Source organism: Phascolarctos cinereus, unplaced genomic scaffold, assembly GCF_003287225.1.
Source record: "Phascolarctos cinereus isolate Bilbo 61053 unplaced genomic scaffold, phaCin_HiC Scaffold_2;HRSCAF=192, whole genome shotgun sequence".
Classification (NCBI taxonomy): Eukaryota; Metazoa; Chordata; class Mammalia; order Diprotodontia; family Phascolarctidae; genus Phascolarctos; species Phascolarctos cinereus.
The window spans coordinates 408,778,505-408,801,243 of record NW_027555625.1 but is presented as its reverse complement, the minus strand read 5'-3'; the positions used below and the strand labels follow the sequence as shown (position 1 = coordinate 408,801,243).

Sequence of the window (22,739 nt, the reverse complement as noted above, 5' to 3'; positions counted from 1 at the left end):
ATGAACTGTTTCCTTATACTTATATGTATCCACAATAGGTAGCAAAGGACCTTTGTTAAATTGAATTTCAAGTTGGAGGCTGCTGTAAAAAATGATGAATATGAAATATGAAAATATAGATAAGTATGGGAAGACATATGAACTGATACAGAGTAAAACAAGCAGCACCAGAGAAACAAAGGGAATTTGATGATCAAGCTTGGCCCAAAAGAAGAAAGAAGAAAATCCACTGTTCTCCCTTATTTTCAGAAGTGGAGCACTTAGTGAGCCATTCTGGAAAGCAATACGGAGCTTTGCACCAAAAGCTCCTAACTCCTTAGACCCAGTGATACTACTTCTAGGCCTATAGCCCAAAGAAATTAAAGAAAGTCAAAGATTATATTACAAAAACATTTATAGTAGCCCTTTTGTGGTGACCAAAAACTGGAAACTAAGAGTGCCCATCAATGGGGGTAATATTTAAACAAATTGTGATATATGAATATTATTTTGCCATAAGAAATAATGGAAGGGATGGTTTCAAGAGAAACCTGGGAAGACTTGTGTGAAGTGATGCAGAGTTAAGTGAGCAGAACCAGGAGAACAACTGATAAAACACTGTAAGAACAAACAACTTTGAAAGACTTTAAAACCCAAAGACCAACTAGGATTCCAAAGGACCAGTTATGCTACCCACCTTCTAATAGAAATAAACTAAATATGTACAATGAGACATGCAATTTTAGACACTGCCATGTGGGAATTAGTTTTGCTGGATAATGTACATTTGTTTTTACAAGGGTGTGGCTTTTTTTTTCCTACATGAAGGAAGGGGAGCTATGTGGGCAAAAAAAAACCAACTGCTTGTTAACTGAAAATAGATAGAATTTAATTTTTAAAAAAAGAAGTGGAGGACTATAAGTGCAGAACATTGCATAGATGGTCAGACTGGGTTGATGTATTGATTGGTTTTGCTGAACTTTTTTTTCCTCTTTTTTCTTTGTTACAATGGCTCTCCAGGGACAGGAAGAATAAAGAATATATTTTTAAATGAAGGTGATGTATGTAAAAACAAAAGATGTTACTAGAAATAAAAGAGAGGTCAGCCTGTGAGTAACCACAGCTCTGTACCTTTGAGATCCTTAGTAAAAAAAAATAAAAAGTCAAAGGTTTCTTTCGTATAAATACTATCACCACCAATGTGGTTTCTTAGTTGCTGAGGATGAAGAAACTTATCACTTAGTAATCATAATCAGCCTCTCTAAATTTGATTAGACTGGTCCTTAGACAACAGATCCGCGGTCTCTGCCCAGATCCACAGCTCGAATCTTTTTCAGCTTAATGGGACCTGCCAGAACTTGGCCTCCCTGGCCATAACCTCCCAGAAACCAGGGTCCCCTCTTCTTCATGACGACGATTCTGGGTAAATTCATTCATTCAACACATCACCTACAAATAAGAATAAAACAAAACAAAAACACAAAAAGCAAAATAAGTGCTACAGAAACGCTCGTCAGCAATGTGAGCAGGAGAAGCATTATCTTCACTACTCTCATTTCCTTCAGATAAGTCCCATAGGGATACTGCACAAGAGAGAATTGGGTTTCCTTTCTCCTGCTGCACTTTTTGCCAGAGCTCAGCGAGCCTAGAAGGAGCCAGTTGTTCGCGGCTTTTATAGCCTCTAATTATTCATTTTCACACCTGCAAGGCGGAAACTGTCTTTTCTTTGCAGAAGGTGAAACTCAGCAAAAGCCGGATGGAGAAACCGGCAATCTCTGGGAGCGGGTGTGGAATGAGAAAGCCAACTCAGCCCACGGAAAGGGAGCCACTCGCAGGATTTTTTGTTAGTTTTTAAGGCAAATACGATCTTCGAAAGGGAGTCAGTGAACCATAAAGGAGGGTAAGTTTCTCCGCAAACATAAATTCAAAGTGCACTATACTTAAAGCGATAATGAGCTGGAGTGGCCGCCTTTCCGCCGGCCACTTCGCTTCGGATGGGCAAAGTCACAAGTGGCCACGGTTCCGGACAGGCGGCCAGCAGCTCCCAGCAGCCCAGACGTAAATGTGCTGGTCAGTCGGCCGGCCAGGGCCATCGGGGTGAGCAGCGCATTCCAACGGCCGCCCCCCTCCCTTCTTCCCCCCCCCTCCTTTTCCGCCGCCCGCCCCCAGTTCCCGTGCAGGCACAGCTCAGCTTCTCTGACAGCTGCGGCCGGCCGAGAGGTTTCCAGCCGCCGCAGCCGCCGGGGCTGCTCGCGTCGCTCCCATTTCTCCTTCCCCCTACAGTTGCACGGACTCAGATGTGGAGCGCGGTTGGGGGAGGGGGGAGGCGAAGGCAGCTGCGGACGCCGGGAGAAGGACCCGACTGGTCCTGCAAGAGCTTTCTCAACCTCCCCCTGCCCCTCTAGCTTTCCCTTTCTACCAAGCCCTTTCCCCACCGAGCCCCGTCACATGGCAGCAGCAGCCCGGCCGCCTTGTGTGCCGCGCTGCGGAGGGAGGGGGCTGAGTTGGCTGGCGGTGGGTGATGAAACCTCTGAAGTGGATTACCGCAGAGGGAAAGGGAGGGAGGGAAGGAGGAGGAGGAGGAGGAGGAGGACAGGGCTGGGCCAGGGGGTGGGGGCTGGGGGACCCCGGCCTCACCTGCTGCGGCCCGTTCTCCAGCCGGCTCCGGGCAGCCGGGAGCAGGAGTGGCGCTGGGGTTGGGGGAGGGGAGGGAACTCTTGCGCCTACGGAAAGCCGAGGTTAATTGTGGAGCTATCCCCGGAGGGAGTCAGTTTTGGGGCTTAGGTCTTGGGCCCATCCCAAAACCTGAGGCTAAGTCTCCATCAAACTCAGCCAGGCGGGTTTTGTCCCACACCCCCGAGCAGCGAATACGTGTGCGCACACACGTACACACACACATATACATATACATATACACACAGACACACACACACACACCCAAAGAGACACATTCCCAGCTACTAACTTTTCATCACGATCCCGCAGCTGGAGCACAATACAGCGGAAATCGCTTTGGGGTCTCTGTTAGGGAGGGGTGGCGGGGGGCTGGGAGGGGAGTGGAGAGGAGACAATCGCCAGGACTGCAGACCAATGCCTTTTCCCCACCTCAAGACTGGAAAGGGCTGCCCCAAGAATGGGGTCCAGTAAGTGCAATAGCAGTGTTTCTGGACGTTCTGGGCGCCTTATCAGGCGCGTATTTGTAAGAAGATTCAAGTGGTCATTGGACTCTGGGTCCGCCCTCGAGGAAGGCCTGGGCTACCAAGCTCCTCTTGACTGCTTCGGCTGCCCTCATTTCCACACTGGGAGCGTGCAAAAAGAAAGTGGCGGGGGGAGAGGGAGGGGGAGGGGGAGGCGCAGAGACAGCTTTCCACCTGGCTCCCGCGTCCAAGCCCAGACTGCGGCCTGGGTGCAAGAAAAGAACTCACGTGGTACCCCCCCCGGGTCTGGCACAGTCCGTGTCCGGTCAGGACGGTTTCCCGCCCAAAGCTATGCAATTAGTAAAACCGGAGGGGGAGGGGGGTGCTTAAACAGAATAATATTTCTAGTTCCTCTGCCCCTGGAACATTCTCTTCATACCCCCCCCACTACTATCACCCCCACCCCCAAGTCAAACTGACAGAGACCAGAATTAGAGTGCTCTGGGCTGCGCTGTTTCACCGGAAACCCGGCTGAAATTTGCCCTAGGTTATGCAGGAGGTTTTATGAATTGATTGATGACTGGAATCGGGGAAACTTTCCCAAAGGTACAGACCAGTACCCTCCTCTCCCTAATAGGCTATAGATGTAAAAAAAGACCTTTGAAAAATAGACGGTCTAGCCTAAAGCCTTCCTTTCACAGATAAGGAAACTGAGGCCCAGATAGGTGAAGGGGCTTGCCCAAGGTCACGCAGGTGATAAAAGGCAAAGCTACCATGCTAACGCAGGTCCTTCTACTACAAATTCAGCACTGAGCTACACCGGGCTGCCTCTCCTCTCCTCGGATCAGTAGCACTGAATCCCAGAAAGGACTGGAGCTGTCTCCTGGCTCCCGTTCCTGCTTCTAGGCCCTAACGCCCGAGCCTCAGGTAAATTCGAAACAGCTGTGATTTTTTTTTTCCTATTAGCAACGTATATGAGCATATGTAGATGGGTAAGGATATGTGTATAGATGTGAACGCTTGCAGCATCCAGGTCTGCAAGTTCTTCCCTAATATTAGCTTCCCTTAGCGTGTAGTAGTTAGGCACAAGCTCCGCCCCCTGACCATATAGTCAAACGGGGATGGGGCTGGGATTGGTCGGGGCTCGGGGGTAACACCTGCTCGACTCCTTCATTCAAGTGACACCAGAGCTTCCAGGGATATTTGAAGCACCATCCTTTCCATTCCTGGGCACTTCCACAGCGCTGGCAACGGCACGGGTCACATGCTCCCCGAAGAGAGGTTACCGAGCTCCCTTCCCGAGCGCTCTGTGGAGTCAGAAAGGAGGAGGAGGAAAAAGGAGAAGAAGGAGGAAGAGTGGAAAGAGGAGGAGAATACTCCAAGGAAGAGGAAGAGAACACAAAGAGTAAAGGTTCTCAGAGCGGGAGCTTTGTAACTGCAACCATGTGTGTGGAGCGGCTCAGCCAATTAGTGACCCTGGCGTTTGTGCTGGCCAGCTTCGATCCCGTGCTGGGGACTGAAGCCACTAACCCACCCGAAGGGACGCAGGACAGAGCCTCTCCGCAGAAAGGGCGGCTCTCCCTGCAAAACACAGGTAGGTTCATTGGGGCTACGGTGACTAAAAAAAAAGCTGGGTTTTGCAGTCAGTGACCACCACCTTCAAAACCCCCACCCCTATAAATGCAATGGGTGCACAAGTCTTTCACTCTCACTCTCCCTTTCTCTCTGCCCCAAAGAGAACATGAGTTATCGGGCAACGGTCGGGCATGCAAACTCTCCCGGGCCACCTCCGGATCACCCGGCACGCTGCTCGCCGGCTCCCGACTTTTCAGCTGCAAAGAAATGCTTAAGCTCCAGTAGCCCTGAATCCTCACGTGTTGCCGTGGCAATGAGCTGCCTGGGTTGGGGTGGGCTGCTTGCTGCTGTTCTTTTATTTGAAAGCTTTAAGGAAGCGAACACAGTGCAGCAGCATCGCTTCCCCTCTTGGCTTCAGTTTCCTCGTTTGTTTGGGGGGGAAGGGCGGGGGGCGGGGGGGGGCGTTGGGGATGGGTCTCTGAGATTCTTTCTACCTCGCAGTCCGATGACCCTGGGCGGATGATCAGTGTGGAGGAGCGTGGCTCCCAATCTTAGACTGCAGACATCAGGCGTAAGCTGCGCTCTGGGAAGTTGGCTCGTGCCCCCACTTTGCTTAAACTCAGCCCAGCGCCTTGGCTTCCATCTGGAAAGATGCTGTGTGAGCGAGCAGCTAACTTAGTTCTCTCTCCTGAGCCGGGGACCTCGGGTTCTTACCGGCTTTTGGTTGAGACAGAGCTCAAAGAGTTGGGTATGGGGTGGGGGAAGCGGGATCGGATCCAAAACCCTCCGTTGCCTTCTTCTCTGGCGCAGAGCGGGGAGCGGAAAAAAAAAATGATGCAACTGGCCGGGAACTGGGCTGCTGCTGCCGCTGCGCCTCAAACCCTCGTGGGCGAGCTGCCTGGAAGAGCCCAAGCGTGCAATGCACGGGGCTGGACCTTTTCCCAGAGCGAAAGAAAAGCTTCCTGCAGCTTCTTCGCTCTTCCCACCCCCGGACGCCTTTTTTTTTTCCCCTTTAACCGTGTAAATGCTGCAGCGGCACTAGTTCAAACCCCGTGCGAGCTGGAATGCACGAGTGCCCATTAGGGCTGGCCACACGTGAAGCCCAGCAAGTGTGAAACATTCTCTGCACCCTGCGACTGCAGTGGGGGAGGGGAGTTTCTAGGGAAGGGGGAGGAGAGGGTCTTTACCACCCATATGCCAGCACAGGCTTCAGCTGAGTTTCCAGCTCCACGTCTCCCAATCCCAGATCTTATCCAAACCTTGACAAAGAGTCAGCCACCACCCCAACCACTAGTCCCTCTAGTGCTGCTTGTAAAGCTTTCTCAGAGAATAGCACAATATAGTTCCTAATATAGCATGAGAGGCAACCAAGTGTGGTGGGGAAAGTACTGCCTGGAGCCAGAGGGAGGGACTGGGTTCTTTCCTACTGTCTGTGTGACCTTGGACAAGCTCCTTAACCTCTCTGGAACTGTGAAATGAAAGGGATAGCCGGTTATCTCTAAGGTCTCTTCTAGCACTGACCTTCTAAGGTCACTTCCAGTTTTCCATCCTGTGTCCCCAGGTGCTGCCTAAGTTAATGGCTACCCTGGAGCTGGTTGTCACAGCTCCTCTGTGGGCCTGTCTTAATTTCATATTCATTCATCACCCGTCAAATGAAGTTAAGAGGGAACAGGGGTGGAGTGTCCCATAGAACCTAGAGCTGAAAGGGGCATTAGAGATAGTCTAATGCTCACATTTTACAGAATGAGGAAACTGTGGCATGGGGAGAGGGTAAATTACTTGCCCAAGGTCATACAGATAGGGCTTAGCAAGCCTAGCATTCAAACCCAGCTCCCCTGGCTCCAAATTCATTGCTCTTTCTACTACCTAATTTATACAGAGCATTTAAGCCTGTCTCTTCTTTCTTACTCCTTTCAGAAGAAAAGAAAATGTTGCCCTATGGGGAGGAGGAGGGGGAGAGAGGGAAAAAGAGACAGAGCCGGATCATACTGCTGGGGTTTGTGGAAAATCAAATGAAATCTTGTCGCATTCTCGAGTTCTAATTAAAGGAGCCTCTAACTGAGTAGATCATTCAGCTTCTGGGCATCATTCACTTAGTCCTGAAGGCTGCCCCTAAGTTGACTCTCTTCCTAAGCTCCTTGCAAACCACAGCTCCGCCAGCTTGGTATTTTTAATGCAGATGGTTTTCGAGGCACTGCCTTAATAGGAATTTTGTTTTAATTTTTAGGTGTTGAATCATAAAGCTGAATTGAAACTCCATTTGGCAGAGATCCTTTTCTGCCAGGCAGGAAATGGATGGGATTTAATAGGCAGCAGCTTCTACAGAACTAAATAGAGACAAATGTTTTATTTAACTGATACCACCAAAATGGTGAAGTATTGCAAATGTAAAAGGGAGGTAAGGAGGCTATTAAAAAAATTTTACTTGCCTGGTAGGCTTAATAAGCAGGGTTTAAAATAACATCTTCTCTAAAGCAAAATATTACCTCTAAGGGGTTCAGTGAAAATGATAGGATGAAATGGAATGGCAGGACACTGTCCTTTTTGGATACTATTTTTGTAATGTAGGTTTGGTCTGAATTCTGCAAATAACTGGGGTTTTGTTTTTTTGCTACATCCCAATGTCCTCTGCTCTGTGTGCCCTAAAACAGTCATTAGGAAATTTTGTTTCTGTTCATGTTTCTTTGGTCCCCCAGTCTAACTAGCTGTATGGATTTGTCTTGAAATCTTGATTTTAGCGGAAATCCAGCATTGTTTGGTAAATGCTGGCGACGTGGGATGTGGAGTATTTGAGTGCTTTGAAAACAACTCTTGTGAGATTCGAGGTTTGCATGATATTTGCATGACCTTCCTGCACAACGCTGGAAAATTTGATGCCCAGGTAACGAAAAATCTAATGGCATTGGACCTGGGATGTGAATAGGCTTTGTGAAATGCTCGTGGGAAAAGCATTTTTTAAAAAAATCTCCCCAGCCTTTTAAAAAAATCTAGTCTGTCAGATTTCATAAAACTTCAAAAGGAGAAGTTAATACTGATGTCCCCTCCCCTAGTGCTCAGTTGGGCTATTATGGGGGTCACAGAATTGACTCTATGTTAAACCCTTCTGGGCTCTTATGCTACGTCTGCGTAAGCAAAGGGAAATAAAGAGAGTTGAGCAATCATCTGGGAATCTGAGCAATGTAGACCAAGGTCAGGACAAAGAGTGCACACCCAAGAAGGCAGCAAAAGTCCTGAGACAGCACCCCAAGTTGCCATCCTTCACTGCTGCTCCCACACTAATGCAAACACATAGTTTAGGGCTGGGTTAGTCCAACACAGTATTTTAGAAGCTACTATAGGCTGATGTGGAAGGTTAGGTGAAGCTGAGAAGTCACAGAAACAATTCCCCTCTTAATAGCATCATAGGACTTTAGACTTGAGGGTAAAAAACCCAGAACATCGTCTAGTTCATCCCCATCTCATCCTCCAGATGAGCCAACTGAAGCAGGAGAAAGGGAAGGGACTTGACTAAGGATTGCCAGAGTCAGAATTGGACCCCAGATCTTCTAATTGCAAACACTGAGCTCTTTCCACCATTCTTCACTGCCCGCAGTGGGACAATCTGAATGGTTCCTGCCTTCCTCCGATCTCCACCCTCACCGAAGAATCACCATGATCCTTCAGCTCTCCACTTGAACTAGATCTAATCTAGGTGGAATACACTCCAGCTAGCTTCATGTTAAGCAGAATTAAAACAGCCTCACTACATCGGGCATGGCAGCCAAACAGCAAAAAATCTTTGGCTCTAACACTGACAATAAAAATATATTTTCAGAAAGCATATGACATTAGGCTCCTTTCCTTCATTTTCTCCTCAGCCCATTTTATACATGATTGAAGCATGCAGTTATTAAATCTTGTAAACCTACTCTCCTTTCACTGGGGAGAGATGAGAATATTTGGATGGGCCAGCTACTTTTGGCTTGACCTTGCAGTTTATACTGTAGTTTTAGAAAATACCCAGCCATCAGCTGGTCATTCTGTAGGCAATGCATACAAAGCAGTCTTGTCTCTCGTCTCCAATGTTTTCCCCTTGATTTTGGCATTGAGAAGTAACGATGGCATCACCTACCCTTCCTTAGAAGTAGGCAAAAGGAGACTGGCAGGCTAGAGGCTGAGGTAGTGGCTGGGAGATGCCAGAGGTGGCAGGGAGAGATGGCAGAAGAACAACAGTAGAAGAGATGTGCTCTGAAGCTCTGCTTCCCCATCCCTCCTCCCTGTGGACAAAGATCCGTTGGCATTCCCTGGAATTAGGAAACCTAGTAGAGCAGTTCTCTACTAAAATCCTGGTTTGATGCCTCACTGAGTATAGGGTTGGCCCCAGGCTCTAAAAGGCTCTGCCAATGAAGCTAACACTCTTGGCCGCCCCTACCAGGCTAGGAGGACTTTGCATGCAGACCTGGTGATGGACGTGTATCGGTCCTTATAGGAGCAACTTAGCAAAACTGAAGAGGTCCTTCACCAGTGGCTTAATTGCCAGATGATAAATTTTTTTTTCCCCAGGAAGTTCCCCAAACACCATGGCATGAAGGGATCATATGGAATTGGATCTAGAAGGGGTCTTTGAGCTCATTTAGTTACACTGTCTTCTTTTACAGAAACAAACCCAGAGAGGTGAAGCAAGCACCTTGTCCAATATCCAAGATCACAAAGCCAGTAATGGCAGACATAGGTAGACGTAGGTCTCAAACCCAAGTCTTTTGATCCCAAGTGGAATGTTCTTTCCACTAGACTAGCTTTCTCCAACGGATGGAGCAGCAGTATATATACTCAATTTTTATACTTCACAGATCCCTAAAACATTGAAATAATGGAGCAAAGGAACAAAAACAGAAGAGAGAGGCAGTTACCTGGAATATTTTTAAATTACTTATTTCAGAACTCATATACACACGTACACAATTCTCAGCATTAGAGATTTCAGTTTTCAGATATGCCTGTTACCGTGTGCAATGAGTGATCTTTTTTCCTGGAGGAGGGTGGGGAAAGGGAAAAGGAGAGCAAAGAGCTAAAGAGAAAGGAAAGGGAGCTACATGGCTTTTTTTTTTCTGTTGCAAAGAAAATATATTCAAATGTTACAATTGCTTCCAAGGAGAGCCAAAGAAATGTGCTGAATAGCCACTGAATTCCAGCCCTCACCTACTCCAGTGTGTCTCCTTATGTCTATCTAAAAACCATGAGGTAAAGTCATCTGCAACAGCTTAGTGCTATTGGAATGGAAAGTGTGAGGACTTGGGCATACTTTGATGCATAAGCCTGATCTGCCATTGGAGGTTGATAAAGGAGCTAAGTGCTCCAAGCTCCCTTCTGAAGCCCCTAACAGCTGTCTCCTTTCTAGGATAAGAGGAGACCAATAGGGCTGCCAGGAAAGAGAACTGCAGGCCAGATGTGTGCCTAGCTAGCTGGCTTGGCCACTCCAAGGCAGGGAGAGTGAGGAGGAGGGGGAGTGTCTATGTCATCTGGCTAGTTCAAATCTCCAGATGCTGCCAGGCAAGTGTCACAGGGACAACGATCCTAATAGCTTAAAGGAGTAAGGATCATTTTCCAATGAAAAGGAATTTTCCTCCGGAAGGTGTGGGAGGAAAGTTCATGGGGATTTAGGGAATCGGGATCCTAGGCATGAGGGATCATAGGATTTAGAGCCGGAAGAGACCTCAGAGGTCATCCAATTCAACCCCCTCATTTTACAGAGGAAGAATCTGAGACTCAGAAAGGGGAAATGGATTGTCCTTGGTCACAGAGGCAAGAAGGAGAAGAGGCCAGAAGTCAGACCTGGGCCCTCTGATGTCTTTCCACTCCAGCTGGCTTTCTAGCAGGAATGAGAAAAGCCAATGTTAATACCTCTCCCGGAGATTGCAAATAGAATCAGAAGGAAAAAAAAAAAGAGTAAGGCGATTCATTGCAGCTGACTGAGGAATCCATGTACAATCTGAGCACATGCAAAAGGAACCTTCCACTAGGGGGAAAAAAAACAGAGCATTGTTAACCCTGAGGGAGCATTGGGGTCGGGAAACAGCAGGTATAAACCCAACCAGTGATAATTCTGAGGAAAGCTACAGTTGCCTAAAGTCGGCTGGCTGTAACCGAGGCTTCCATCAGAGAGAGCATCTGCAATAGGTAGAAAGAAAAAAAAGAGACTTTAAGAAGGCAGAGAGAGCCTTGCTATTTCTCAAGGTCTAGCTGACCATACCTCCTGACTAATGAGTGACAACAACTCACTTTTTTTTTAACAGCACTTTGAGGTTTACAATGTGTTTTTTTTTCTCTCAACAACCCTAGGAGAACGATTGGGTTTTTTCGAGGTAATGGGGGTTAAGTGACTTTGCCCAGGGTCACACAGCTAGTAAGTGCCTGAGGCTGGATTTGAACTAGGGTCCTCCTGCCTACAGAGCCAATGCTGTGCCACCTAGCTGCCCCTAGAGAAAGAATCCAAAGCTCAGAGAGGTTTCAGTTGTTTGCCCAAGGTCACACAGCTAGTAATTGTCAAAACCAGAATGTGAGCCCAGATCTCCAAGATTCTTGATTCCAATTCAGTTACTTTTTCCACTATAATATTTCACTTATCAAGTTATTCTAAAGTGGAACTATTACTGCTGTCAGCCCTGAATTGGTCCAGGAAGAACGAACACAAAACATGAACATATTGAATCATAGGCTGTTAGAGCTGTGAGGGACTTAGAAACTGTCTAGTTCAACTGCTTTATTTATAGGGAAGGAAATAGAGGCTTGCCCAAGGTTATACAGCAGGAAGCAGTGGAGGAACACGGAAAGAATTCAGGCTTTGGAATCTAAGGAGCCAAGTTCAAATCTTGACTCTGTCACTGCTTATGTGACCTTGGCAAGTCACACACTCTCTCTGTGCATTAGTTTCCTCATCTGTAAAATGAGAGAGTTTGAGGCAGTGGCTCCTGGAGTCATCAGGGTCACTTCCAGCTCTTGTTCTGTGAGTGACAGATCGGGTACAAGAACCTCTATACCTTCCAATGTGCACTTTTTTCCCCTCTTTTCCTCCCGTCTTCCTTTGCTCAGGGTAAGTCCTTCATCAAAGACGCCCTGAAGTGCAAAGCCCACGGCCTGAGGCACAAGTTCAGCTGCATCAGCCGGAAGTGCCCCGCCATCAAGGAGATGGTGTTCCAGTTACAGCGGGAGTGCTACCTAAAACACAACCTCTGCTCTGCTGCCAAAGAGAACATGCAAGTGATGGTGGAGATGATTCATTTCAAAGACCTGCTAGTGCACGAGTGAGTTCTGGCTGCTTAGTCACAAGTCAGCGGCGAAAGGGATTTCCCCTGCTTTGGTCTGTTTGGGAATGATGTTGGGAGAATCCGGGGGGGCCCTCTTTTTGAATGATTACTTTTCCTGAAAAATGGAAAGGATTACAACTTTCTACCCAAAAGCCCCAGTGGCCCCTCTAGGCCTTCCCTTCCCTCCCATTGGCATTTGTGTTTGTGGTAAAAGGTGTCTGCCACCTTTTCAAAAATGGAGAAGCATCAGAGACAGGAAAGCTTTGCTAAAACAAATATTAGGGCAGTTCTTAAGGAGACCTTAGAAATATTTTTCACCTTGGTGTCACTTCAAGAAGAGAGCAGTTCTCTGGTTATTCTAATGAAGTCCTATAGGCCCCTGCTAGGTTAAATCAACAAAACATCTTTAACCCAGCCCCATCATAACATCAGAGGCTTCAGAGACTAAAGAGACCTTAGAGATAATTTAGGCCAAGCCCCCATCTTATGGAGGAGACAAGTGAGGCCCAGAGGAAAAATGACTTGTCCAAGGTCAAAGGCCCAATAGGAATTCAGGCCAAGTTCAACTTCCCTTTAGGTAAACTATTCCAACTTCTGTAAGACCGTAGTAGACTCTGAGAAGGTCAAAGACAACCATGTAGTATCTCGCCCAACAGTAAGACACCTTTATGAAATAAGGGGTATGAGCCTTATTATGTAACTGTCACCCTAAAAAAAGAAATGTGACTTGTCATAAGCCACACTAGAGAACTCATTCCCAAAGTCCCACACACGAGGTCACTCCTCCTTTATCCCCATTCACCCAGACTCTCCCAGAGAGAGTTACTGTGTTTTTTTTAACACATCAGAAACTAAGAGGGAAAATGTTTTTTAAATTCTGAAGTGCAATGAGATATTGGCATGTAATTATTCTGAAAAGTAAAGAGTGATCAATAGGTTCAGGAGGATGGAGGCCAACTGGGTCAAATAACAGCAGGCCTTTATGTCATAATTTAATTCAATTCAGTAAATACTTATTTAACCCCTAGTATGTTTTTGAAAAAAAAAACTGTATTAATAGATGCTTTAAATTGATCAAGCCTTTTATTCCCACACCGGATCTCTTTGATCCTCACAGCAACTCTGTGAAATGGGTAGTGCAGAACTTTTTTGTCCCCATTTGACACAGGCATAAACTGTGACTATGAATTGTCCAGGGCCATATATGACAGGCAGTTAGTTACTTGTAGTTATGAAGGATCTCTGAACTCCAAACCCAACATTCTTTCTACTATGCCCCAGAAGCCTCTCCAACGATTTCTAGTGAGTTGAGGGCCCTGAAATCTGCCATTTGCAATTCAAACCCACCAAATCTCAGTATTATTTGGTGACTTGAGATGCCTAGATTTATAGCAGGACTTGTTTCCACTAACGTCATTTGGGACTCCAAAATCCACACTATATAAAAGGGGGTATGAGGACCCTGCCAGTTTGTCCTGAAGAGGGGACTGCCCACCTTGAGACATGTGACAGACTGCCCTTATGTCCAATGAAAAGGCCTAATAGTACCAGGAACACTCACAAACACAGTAAAAAAAAAATGTTGAACATTTCAATACCCTTGCCCCAAAGGATCATAATTTTTCCATCTTCAGAGGATTCCAAGTGCTTTGTGATTATTCAGCCTCACACCATCCCAAGATGGCAAAGGCTGTGCTTCCCACTTTTCAGTTAGAGAAACTGAGGCACTCAGAAATATGAGTTGACTTACCAGAAACCAAACTGAGATCTTGCTCCCAGGTCCTTCCCCTGACCCATGATGGTAGCTCACTTATAGGTAAAAAGGAGAGGGTCCCCTAGCAAATAAGTAAGCCATTTCAGAGTTCTTCGACTTGGCCTTGCCTTAATCTCTCACACAAGTCTGTGATAGGTGAAGGGGGAGTTGTGAAATTCTCTCCTTTCTAGGCACCTCTGGGAATGAGAGCTTGTCCCTCAAAACTCTTAAGTAAGACAAGAGGCAAACAAGCTCCATGGCCAAAAAACACTCACCAAGTTCATTCACGTGCATGCCCAGCACACATCCTTTAGGAGACAAAAATGTTGGCTCCATGTACTGAAAATGGGAAGGTTAACTTAGACACCTCTAATATTCCTCCACAGCCTGGAGAAATCTGGTCTTTCTGGAGTGGTCTCTGTTACAATTAGGAGTTTTTGAAGAGGTGTTGCTAAATTTTCTGATTGGGACTGCTATCTGTTTTTGAAGAAGAATGGTGGAGCCCTCCCTAGAAGTGCTGAGTTTTCTAGTGGGACCTGGAATGTGGGTCAGGGCTTGACCCATTTTGAAGAATTGGGAATCTCCTCAGGGACCCTACCACAGCCCTCACCCCCATGTCATTGGGGTTATTTCTGGGCTCCTGGGGACGAGCTGAACAGATCCTTTAGTGTTCAGGGACACTGAGTGGTTCTAATAAGAAGTGAAACAACCCCAATGGGAAAACCCAGCCTTCAGCAGGATCTCCTCATGACAACAATTCATTTCTTTGACTGCTTTACAGTAGACAAAATCCTTTCCTCACAACCCTGTGATACTTAATATGGTTTTATCATCCCCATTTGATAACTGAGGAAACTGAGGCTCAGGGAAATTAGGTGCCAAGCATCACACAAGTTTGTGTCGGAACACAGCTCCCCTTGTCCGTGTGGCTTGGGTACTCCGCAACCAAAGTAACTGGTACAAAAAGATTTCTGTGCTCCATGTGGAGATCAGGGAAACAGTCACTCGCAGACTATCCACCAGCCCACTTCCCTACCTCAATCTTCCTTCATCAGGAAAGCAGTCTGTAAATAAGTAAACCTTCTTTTCTTGACTGTTGAATGAAAAAAATAAAAATTTAAAAAAATTCAGTCTGGAACAGAACTTGAATCATGGAGTTGTACAGACTGGAGTTCAAGTTGGGGCTGTGATACTTACTAGCTGTGTGACCCTGTGAAAATCATTTCACCTCTTTGTGCCTCAGTTTCCCCATTTGTCAAATGAGGATAATAATCCCTGCACTACCCACTTTACCAGATTGTTTCAAGGAAAGAAAGTGCTCTAGAAATGTGAGGATCTTTGCTCTTTTGTCTCCTCTAACACCACCACACACACACACACACACACACACACACACACACACACACACACACACACACACACACACACACACCCAAACCCAAGAACTTTCCTGGTGTCATCAGACACTCCTCCAAGTTCAAGTCACCCTGGCTCTCCAGCTGAGGCACTGTTGCTGTTTTACTGGCAACAATCAATGGTTTGGAGCTGCCAGGCACGTCTCCTTCCAAGTATTTTTTTTTTAAATCCTTTAGCCTTGCTGATACCCAGTTAAGGGAGCTGGGCTTTGTCATTAGACACAGGCTGAGGCTGCAGTATGAGGAGGCACCGTGCCAACCCAAGACGCAACTTAGATTAACTGTGTTCTGCACACCCTGACAGTATGCAGCTCTCTTGTCAGGCAGAGAGAGTTCCAAGCTGAGTGAATAGCATTGACTAGCTGAAGCCCCCTTGGGCTGCCAAGAACTAAATAGCATGCCCCCTGCTGAAGGAGAATAGAGATCAGCCAACTACCCTGGATGGTGGACAGCTGACCCCACCCCTCTCTTTGGAGAAAGAGATAGTAAAACAGGGAAAATAGAGTTACAAGAATAGCTCCCAAGTTTACAAAGCACTTTCCCTCACAACAACCACAAAAGGTAGGTGATATATTATTACTAGTAATAGTAGTATTGTTGTTATTATTACCATTATCCCAAATTTTAATAATTGGGAAGCTAAGACTTAGGTAAGTATAATGACTTATCTGAGGCCACGAAGCTTCAGCTTCCTAAGTATCCAAGTTGGGATTTACACTCAGGTCTGCTAACTCCAAGACATCATTCTTTCCACTACATTGTTCTGCCTCTTAAGAGTTCAATATGGAGATTGGATGAGTTAAGCAGCCCCAGATGGGCCCCGGACCGTATCTCATTTCTCTGCTTCCCATAGTGGTTTCATTTACAGTTAGGGGCTCATTAAATGCTATTTGCTGCTCTTTCTGTTGAAATACTGCACCACATCAGACTAATCAAAGGATTTAGAATTCAGAGCGATCTTCTCATTTTACAGAACAGTAAACTGAGGACTAGAGAGAGAAATTGAATTATCCAAGATCACACAGCTGGTAAAGATAATGGGAGAGGAATTCAAACCCAGGACTTCTAATCTCAAATCCAGTGCTGTTTTCTACAGCACTGTGGGTCAGTCCCTGGTTCTCAGTACCAGCAGCAAAGTATCCCTAGGAATTCTGGAGTCTCATCATCCGATATGAAAGCTTGAAAAAAGTACCTCGTTCCTTAGGGCTTTGGTTTTTCCCTCTAGGAGGATTTATCTGACTGAGGCTTGGGAGTGCTTGAGGATTGATGGATTTAAGTGCTAGTCACTCCATTTGCAGATCTCAAAGCGTGGCATACCTGCTAAACAAAAAGTCAAGTCTGCCCACGGCTGAACATGTCTTATGTTAACGAATATGTGTATTATATATATATGTGTATGTATATACATATGTATGTATCTAATGTAACTTTAACTATGATGTAAGACAGCGAAGCAGGCCCTCGTTGCTCCTTCTTGGGATCCAAGAGCTGAGGCCTCAGAAACCGCCCAGGCCCACCTTCTTGAGATAGTCAACTGGTGCAGTGGATAGAACACTTTTTTGGCCCGGAGTCAGGAAGACCTGAATTCAAATCTGGCCTCAGACAGCTTACTAGCTGTATGACCCTGGGCAAGTCATTTAACCTCTCTGCCTCCGTTTTCTCTATGGTAAAATGGGGATAATAACAGCACCTATTCCCAGGGTTGTTCTGAGGATCAAATGAATTGATATTTCTTTTAAAAAATGTGTAGCACAACGCCTGGCACACAGTGGATGCTATATGAATGCCTTCCCTTCTTTATTATAGAGGCAGCTGAGACTCAGAGAAGGGAAGCAGACTTGCCCAAGACCACACAGCCAGTAAAAGAGCAGAGCCAACAAGAATAAAGCCTTTTCTGGTCTTTCTCTATTGAGTAATAAAGAACCAGGATTCAAACCCAGTGTACTACAGCACACCATGGGGAGTTTCGTGCCTTCTCTTAAGTGATCACACATTCCTAAGTGAACTTTGTGACCCAGGTAATGGCTCAGTGGCAATATTTGCACACTAGGGGCCCTGTGAAGCAAGAACGGCTGAACCAGATGGCTTGGGAGCTCTGGTTAGCCACATTCCAGAGAGCAGTGGCCTTCTAGGCTGTCGTAGCCCCTGTGGGCTAAGAAGATCTCAAAAAGCAAACACTATAAGATGAGCTAGAGGCTCTCTTGTCCCAGGCTGGCCGTGGGACATGGGAAGGAGACACTGTGCCTGGTTCTGGGTGGTTCGCACAGCTCGGCCATTCCTTCTCTGGCACCGTTTTCCTAACAACACGACCCAAGGCAGGTGGAGTGGCCAGAGAACTGAATGTTTCTGCTTGAGGACACTTAGCCCTCATTCAGGGAAACTCAGTGCAGCCATTCTGCACGTCTCCAGTCTTGGGAATTAAAGCGAACGACTACTGGCGTTTCTTAAGCCCTTTTAATCATTGAGAAGGTTTACTTTGCTCCCCACAGCCTGTGAGGTAAGGAAGGCAGGCATTCCCATGCCCATTTTATAAATGGAAGGTCAGAGAAGCTGTGATTTGCCCACAGTGATGTCAGTCCTGGGATATAGACCCCAGTGTCTTGACATCAAATATTGTGTTCCTTCTATGACCTCCATGGAATAACCATTCCTCCTTCCCTTCATCCTGGGAAGGTCCCAGACCAAACTGACTTACGCAAGGTTACCCTGGCGGTAAGTCCCCATGTCAGAACATAAACCTTTATGGGTTCAGGGCTAAGTAAACCACGTATAGATGTGTCTGGCTAATGCATTTATTTAGCACTTTTTTTAGGGGCTTTCAATGGAATCCTCCAAGCCAGCATTCCTCCTCTGAGCCATGTGATGCAACCCTACATTCAGACATGGGCAAATCAGTTCCCTTTTCTGGACCTAGGTGTCCTCTAAAATCAGAGGTTAAATCAAATAGTTTCTAAATTCCACCCCTCTAAAGTGGAGTGGGTGGCATTTATAACACCTCCTTTGTAAGGAAAACACTTTGTAAACTATAAATCACTGTATAAAAGTGATTAGTATTTTATTAGCTCTTCCAGCCAACCCACGAGCAGATAATATTATCTCCATTTCACAAATGGAGCAACTTTTGTCTCTCCGACCCATTGTTTTTCTCTTTTGAAGCATGTGTAGCTCTTTAAGGTTTGCAAAACACACGTATCATGCCATTTGATCCTCACAACAGCCATGTGAGGAAGGGGCTATTATTACCATCTCTATTTTGCAGACAAAGAAACTGAGGCTGAGAAAGGTCAACTGAGTTGGTCAGGGTCACATAGCTAGGAAGTATCTGAGACAGGATTTGAACTGGAGTTTTCCTGTCTCCCAACTCCTCCAATCTATCCACTGTGCCAGCTAAATGCCTGTGTTTAATGCTTCTTGTATTCAGCCTTGCATTGTTACAGAGGCTGTGGGGATTCATGAAGAGAATGATAGGATTGGGGTCATGAAGACCAGGGTTCAAGTCTAGCAATACCACTAGCTTTTCAACCACAGGCAAGTCATTCATCTTTCTGAGACTTAATTTCCCAGTCTACAAAGTGGAAAGGGTTATACCTGTAATATCTGCTATTCACAAGGTTGTTGTGAGTCTTAAATAATTGATGGAAAGCAACTTTGAAGTATCATATCAGTATCAGTTATTGGACTGGTCATATATACACCCACACATATACACATACACATGCATGGATGTGTATTGGAGGGGAGAAAAGGGATGTGGGGGTATATATTTGTACATATACATCCCTTTTCTCTCTTCCATGTCTGTGTGCATACATGTATGTGTCGATAAATAAGAGCAATTACTGTATATATGTGTATTGTGTATTTATGGGTATACACACACACACCCCTTTTCTTCCTTCCAATTAATAATTGGAGGTCAGAGCCCAGGTCTCATACCTCTTCACATCTCCAGCATTTAGCATAATGCCTTTGCACCTTAGATCATAGATTTAGAGTAGGCCATGAAGGCCAATCCCTTCATTTTGTAGATAAAGAAACTGAGACCCAAAGAGGTTAAATTACTTGTCCAAGGAAAGAAATTAGGTATTCACTGAACGCTTGGTTTTGCTCATGAAGATACATTCTAGTCCAATTAGCTTGAATAGAGGGTCATTCTCCTAAAACAATTCTATCTGAAGCCCCTTAAAAACGTTCAGGCGATAGCTGAGACATAAATGTATTGAACCCTTTCTGATTCTGGAATTGTTCTTTTGTAGCCCATGCAATATTTCAGGGAGGGGAGGGTGGACCAGCCCCTCATGCTCGAGCTTCCTAAGCACTGCCCACTGCCTTGCTTCATTCTTAGTGTCTCTTTTCTTCTCTCTTTCTCTCTTGCCACCTCCACCCCCACCCTGGGCATCCGACCACTTCTTTGTACCTGCAATTCCAGACCCTATGTAGACCTGGTGAACATGCTGCTGACCTGTGGGGAAGAGGTGAAGGAGGCCATCAGCCGAAGCGTGCAGGCTCAGTGTGAACAGAACTGGGGGAGCCTTTGTTCCATCTTGAGCTTCTGCACCTCAGCTGCTCAGGGGGAGCCAGCAGCCACTCCTGATAGACAGCTGCAGACCGAGGGATCCAGGGCCATCCGGGCTCATCCGGGGGATCTAGGCTACCACCTCCCAGAATCAAGTGGGAGGGATGTTTCTAGAGGTGTCAAGGGGGAAAAAGGTAGCAAGACTCACCCAAATGCCCACCTCCATGGCAAAGCTGGGGGCCATGGAGCCCAGGGATCCCAGGGAAGCAATGAGTGGGAGGAGGAACGGGCTGAGTATTCAGATATCCGAAGGTGAAAAGACACACAGGTGGTCATGAAATCTTTCCTCCATACTGTCCATTTTCTTATCTATGGACATTCCAAAACATTTACCATTAAAGAGGGGGGGATGTCACATGCAGGGTATTAAGGGAATCGTGGACTTCATCACAGGTATATAAAGAAGTTGGAAGGGCAGCTGAGATGGAGAGCCCGAGAGCAGCCAGCTCTTGGCCGTGCCTGGTGAATTCAGCACTTACACATATTCAAGTGAGCGCTCCTAGCGTTGTCCTCATTTTAACTTTTGTCTTCTTTTGAGCAATAGGGCCAAATGGGCGTCAGTCTGATGGTTCGCTCTGTTGTGGGGATGGGGAAGGGGAGTGTGAATTGGGGAGGGGGGAGGGTCATGGCTGGGCATTTCCACCTGGGCCCAGCCATCTCACCAACACTAGGCTCAGCTTTGTGGCTTTTGGTGCTGGCTTCCCAAAGAGTGGTTGGGTTCCCTAGATCCAGCTGTGAATGTCAAGTCATCACTGGGGATTCGGGGAAGAAGAAGGGCTGAGAGGAAGAGTCAGCCGTGATACTTGGTGCCAAGCTGACATTCGGTTTCTTGCCCAGGTCCTCAAATGCAGAGAACTCTGGGTTTTGTTCTGAGCCATTGTTCCCTGTATGGGTGAAACTGCCTGATCAAGTGGCCCCCATGTGTATCTTAACCACTGCTTTACTTCACAATTTGGCTTTTTATTTATCCAATGACATCTACTTGTCTGTTGTCTAAATAAATGGCTTTTAAACAAGGCTACTGGGTCATTAAAACCATGGGATCATAGGAGTCAGCTGGAAAAGACCTTAGAAATCATCTGTTTCTGTCATCTAAATAAATGATGTTTAGACAAGACAGCTAGGTCATTAAAAAGCATAGGTTGTGGAACTAGGAGGGACCTTTAAAAGGATCTAGTCCAATCATTTCATTTTATGGAGCAGGAAACTAAGACCCAGGAAAGTTAAGTAAATTGCTCAAGGTCATACAAGAAGTCAGTTACTGAGCTGCGATTCTAGCCTATGTCTTCTGACTCCAAATCTAGGGCTCTGTCCACCACCATTACTGCCTGTTAGTTTTTCTTTCTTTTTCCCCCCAGTCTGACCAACATTTATTTAGGCACCTACTACAATCCGAAGCACTGTGCTATGACCCAATGTATATGATGCAAACATACACTGTTTTGTTTTCATTTTTCAAAAGTGATCTTTAAACCATTGGTAGAATTCAGGCAAAAGCCCTGTAAATGAATGTATAACTAGTGTAGACTGTTAGCCCCTTAGGAAAGGGCCTTCCAATTGAGGAAAGAAGCGCTCTCGAGTGTACGCGCACTTACATGGCATCTGGGAGAGCCTCTCTAATTGTGTTTCTCCCTGTTATAAGATTGCTAAGTTCCCTGGAGCTGTGTCTAAAACTGGGGTCTATGCTGCCAAAATCCAAGAAGAGGGAAAACAAAAGGTGTGTTCTTGGCTAGCCTAGATGGGGGAGAGCTTACTTTTGGGGGAAGACTGTCTGTTTTGAGGAGAGACTGATATTAAATTTCCAAGGAAGGGGAGTCGAAGGTTTGCAGTAAGGAAGCAAGTCAACATGAAGAGTGAAAGGAAACAGTAGGCTTAAGCCCACTGTCACTATTAATGGATTTATGATTCAAACTCCTCTCTTCCTAGCTCTTTGCCCTCTAGACTATCAGATAAAAATTAATCCTTTCTTGCCTCTACTGCATATTACCCCAGGCTACTACAGGAGCTCAGGGGGCTCCTGGTGTAGCTTCTTTCTTCCCCTAGGAAGAGAGTCCAAAATATTTCTGTCCAAGATGTACACATCAGCACATTGGGTCTCCCTTAGAAGAATCTTCAGGATAGGGCAGAAAAGGAGAAGCCAAAGCTCAGGTTCCTTCTGCATCTAAGTGTCTCCACTGCCAAAGGCTAGTCTTAAGGGTCCCAACACCCTCTACCCCTAGCTCAATCTTTGTCATCTCACCCCTTGCATGGTCCACAGCTCCACTGGACTGGAAGGAAGCTTCACCAAGACTAGCTTTTGCCTAATAAAACCACATTCTGCTGCCAGGAAAACCAAGGACTGATTACTGAGCTCCTCGTGCCACTGCCTTAATTGGGGAGGAATAAGCCCATCTGGGGCTCCCCCATTATTTTGCAGGCCACCTGAGCAGAATGATTTTGATTGCCAGAGATGTAGCCATGACTCTTGCATTGATCAGCTGGCTCCCAGTTTCCTGGTGTTGGGCTTGTCTGCGGCATGACTTTTTCTGTTTCCTCAGTGTAAAAACATTGTATTCATTCATCTACTGGTGTCTCATGTCATTGCTGCAATTGTAAATACTTAATCTCTGTATTTATTATTTTCCTGTCTTCATTTCAGATATAAATGGCTTACTCTGGAAATTTAATCACATGCCTTGACCTGTGTTGTGTGTGTGTGTGTGTGTGTGTGTGTGTGTGTGTGTGTGTGAGAGAGAGAGAGAGAGAGAGAGAGAGAGAGAGAGAGAGAGAGAGAGAGAGAGAGAGAGAGAGAGAGAGAGAGAGACGCCACTGGTTTGTTTCTCTTATCAAAAGTCAGATAAAGTGAATTCCTTGCTGGCCTACAACATTACTGGGAGCAGAACATACTGCTTTATTAATAAGTTTTTCTTTCCCCTCCCCATTGAATACAGAATGTTGCCTGCTAATGTACTCTGGAAATTTGACAACTAGAAATTTAAGGAAAGTAGAAGACTCTCCATGTGGTCCTATCATACTCCTTTA

At 46.1% G+C, this 22,739-nt stretch overlaps 1 protein-coding gene across 2 annotated transcripts; it reads left to right on the top strand.

Moving 5' to 3' along the window:
- The first annotated feature begins 1,611 nt into the window (after nucleotides 1-1,611).
- On the top strand, nucleotides 1,612-22,384 carry STC2 (stanniocalcin 2). Of its 2 annotated transcripts, none has more exons than XM_020969154.2 (5): nucleotides 1,612-1,879; nucleotides 4,296-4,710; nucleotides 7,430-7,572; nucleotides 11,760-11,971; nucleotides 19,572-22,384. In XM_020969154.2, the coding sequence occupies exons 2-5, from the start codon at nucleotides 4,560-4,562 to the stop codon at nucleotides 19,972-19,974; spliced, it is 909 nt and encodes a 302-aa protein (XP_020824813.1). In that variant the 5' UTR covers nucleotides 1,612-1,879; nucleotides 4,296-4,559; the 3' UTR covers nucleotides 19,975-22,384. The 2 variants fall into 2 exon arrangements, with proteins under 2 accessions (XP_020824813.1, XP_020824812.1); XM_020969153.2 differs by lacking the exon at nucleotides 1,612-1,879 and adding an exon at nucleotides 3,904-4,043.
- Nucleotides 22,385-22,739: the final 355 nt, after the last annotated feature.

Coding starts and splice junctions, on each gene's coding strand:
- STC2 (XM_020969154.2), top strand. CDS start 4,560: ATGTGTGTGGAGCGGCTCAGCCAATTAGTGACCCTGGCGTTTGTGCTG. Junction 4,711..7,429: donor GCTCTCCCTGCAAAACACAG/GTAGGTTCATTG, acceptor TCTTGATTTTAG/CGGAAATCCAGCATTGTTTG. Junction 7,573..11,759: donor CTGGAAAATTTGATGCCCAG/GTAACGAAAAAT, acceptor TCCTTTGCTCAG/GGTAAGTCCTTCATCAAAGA.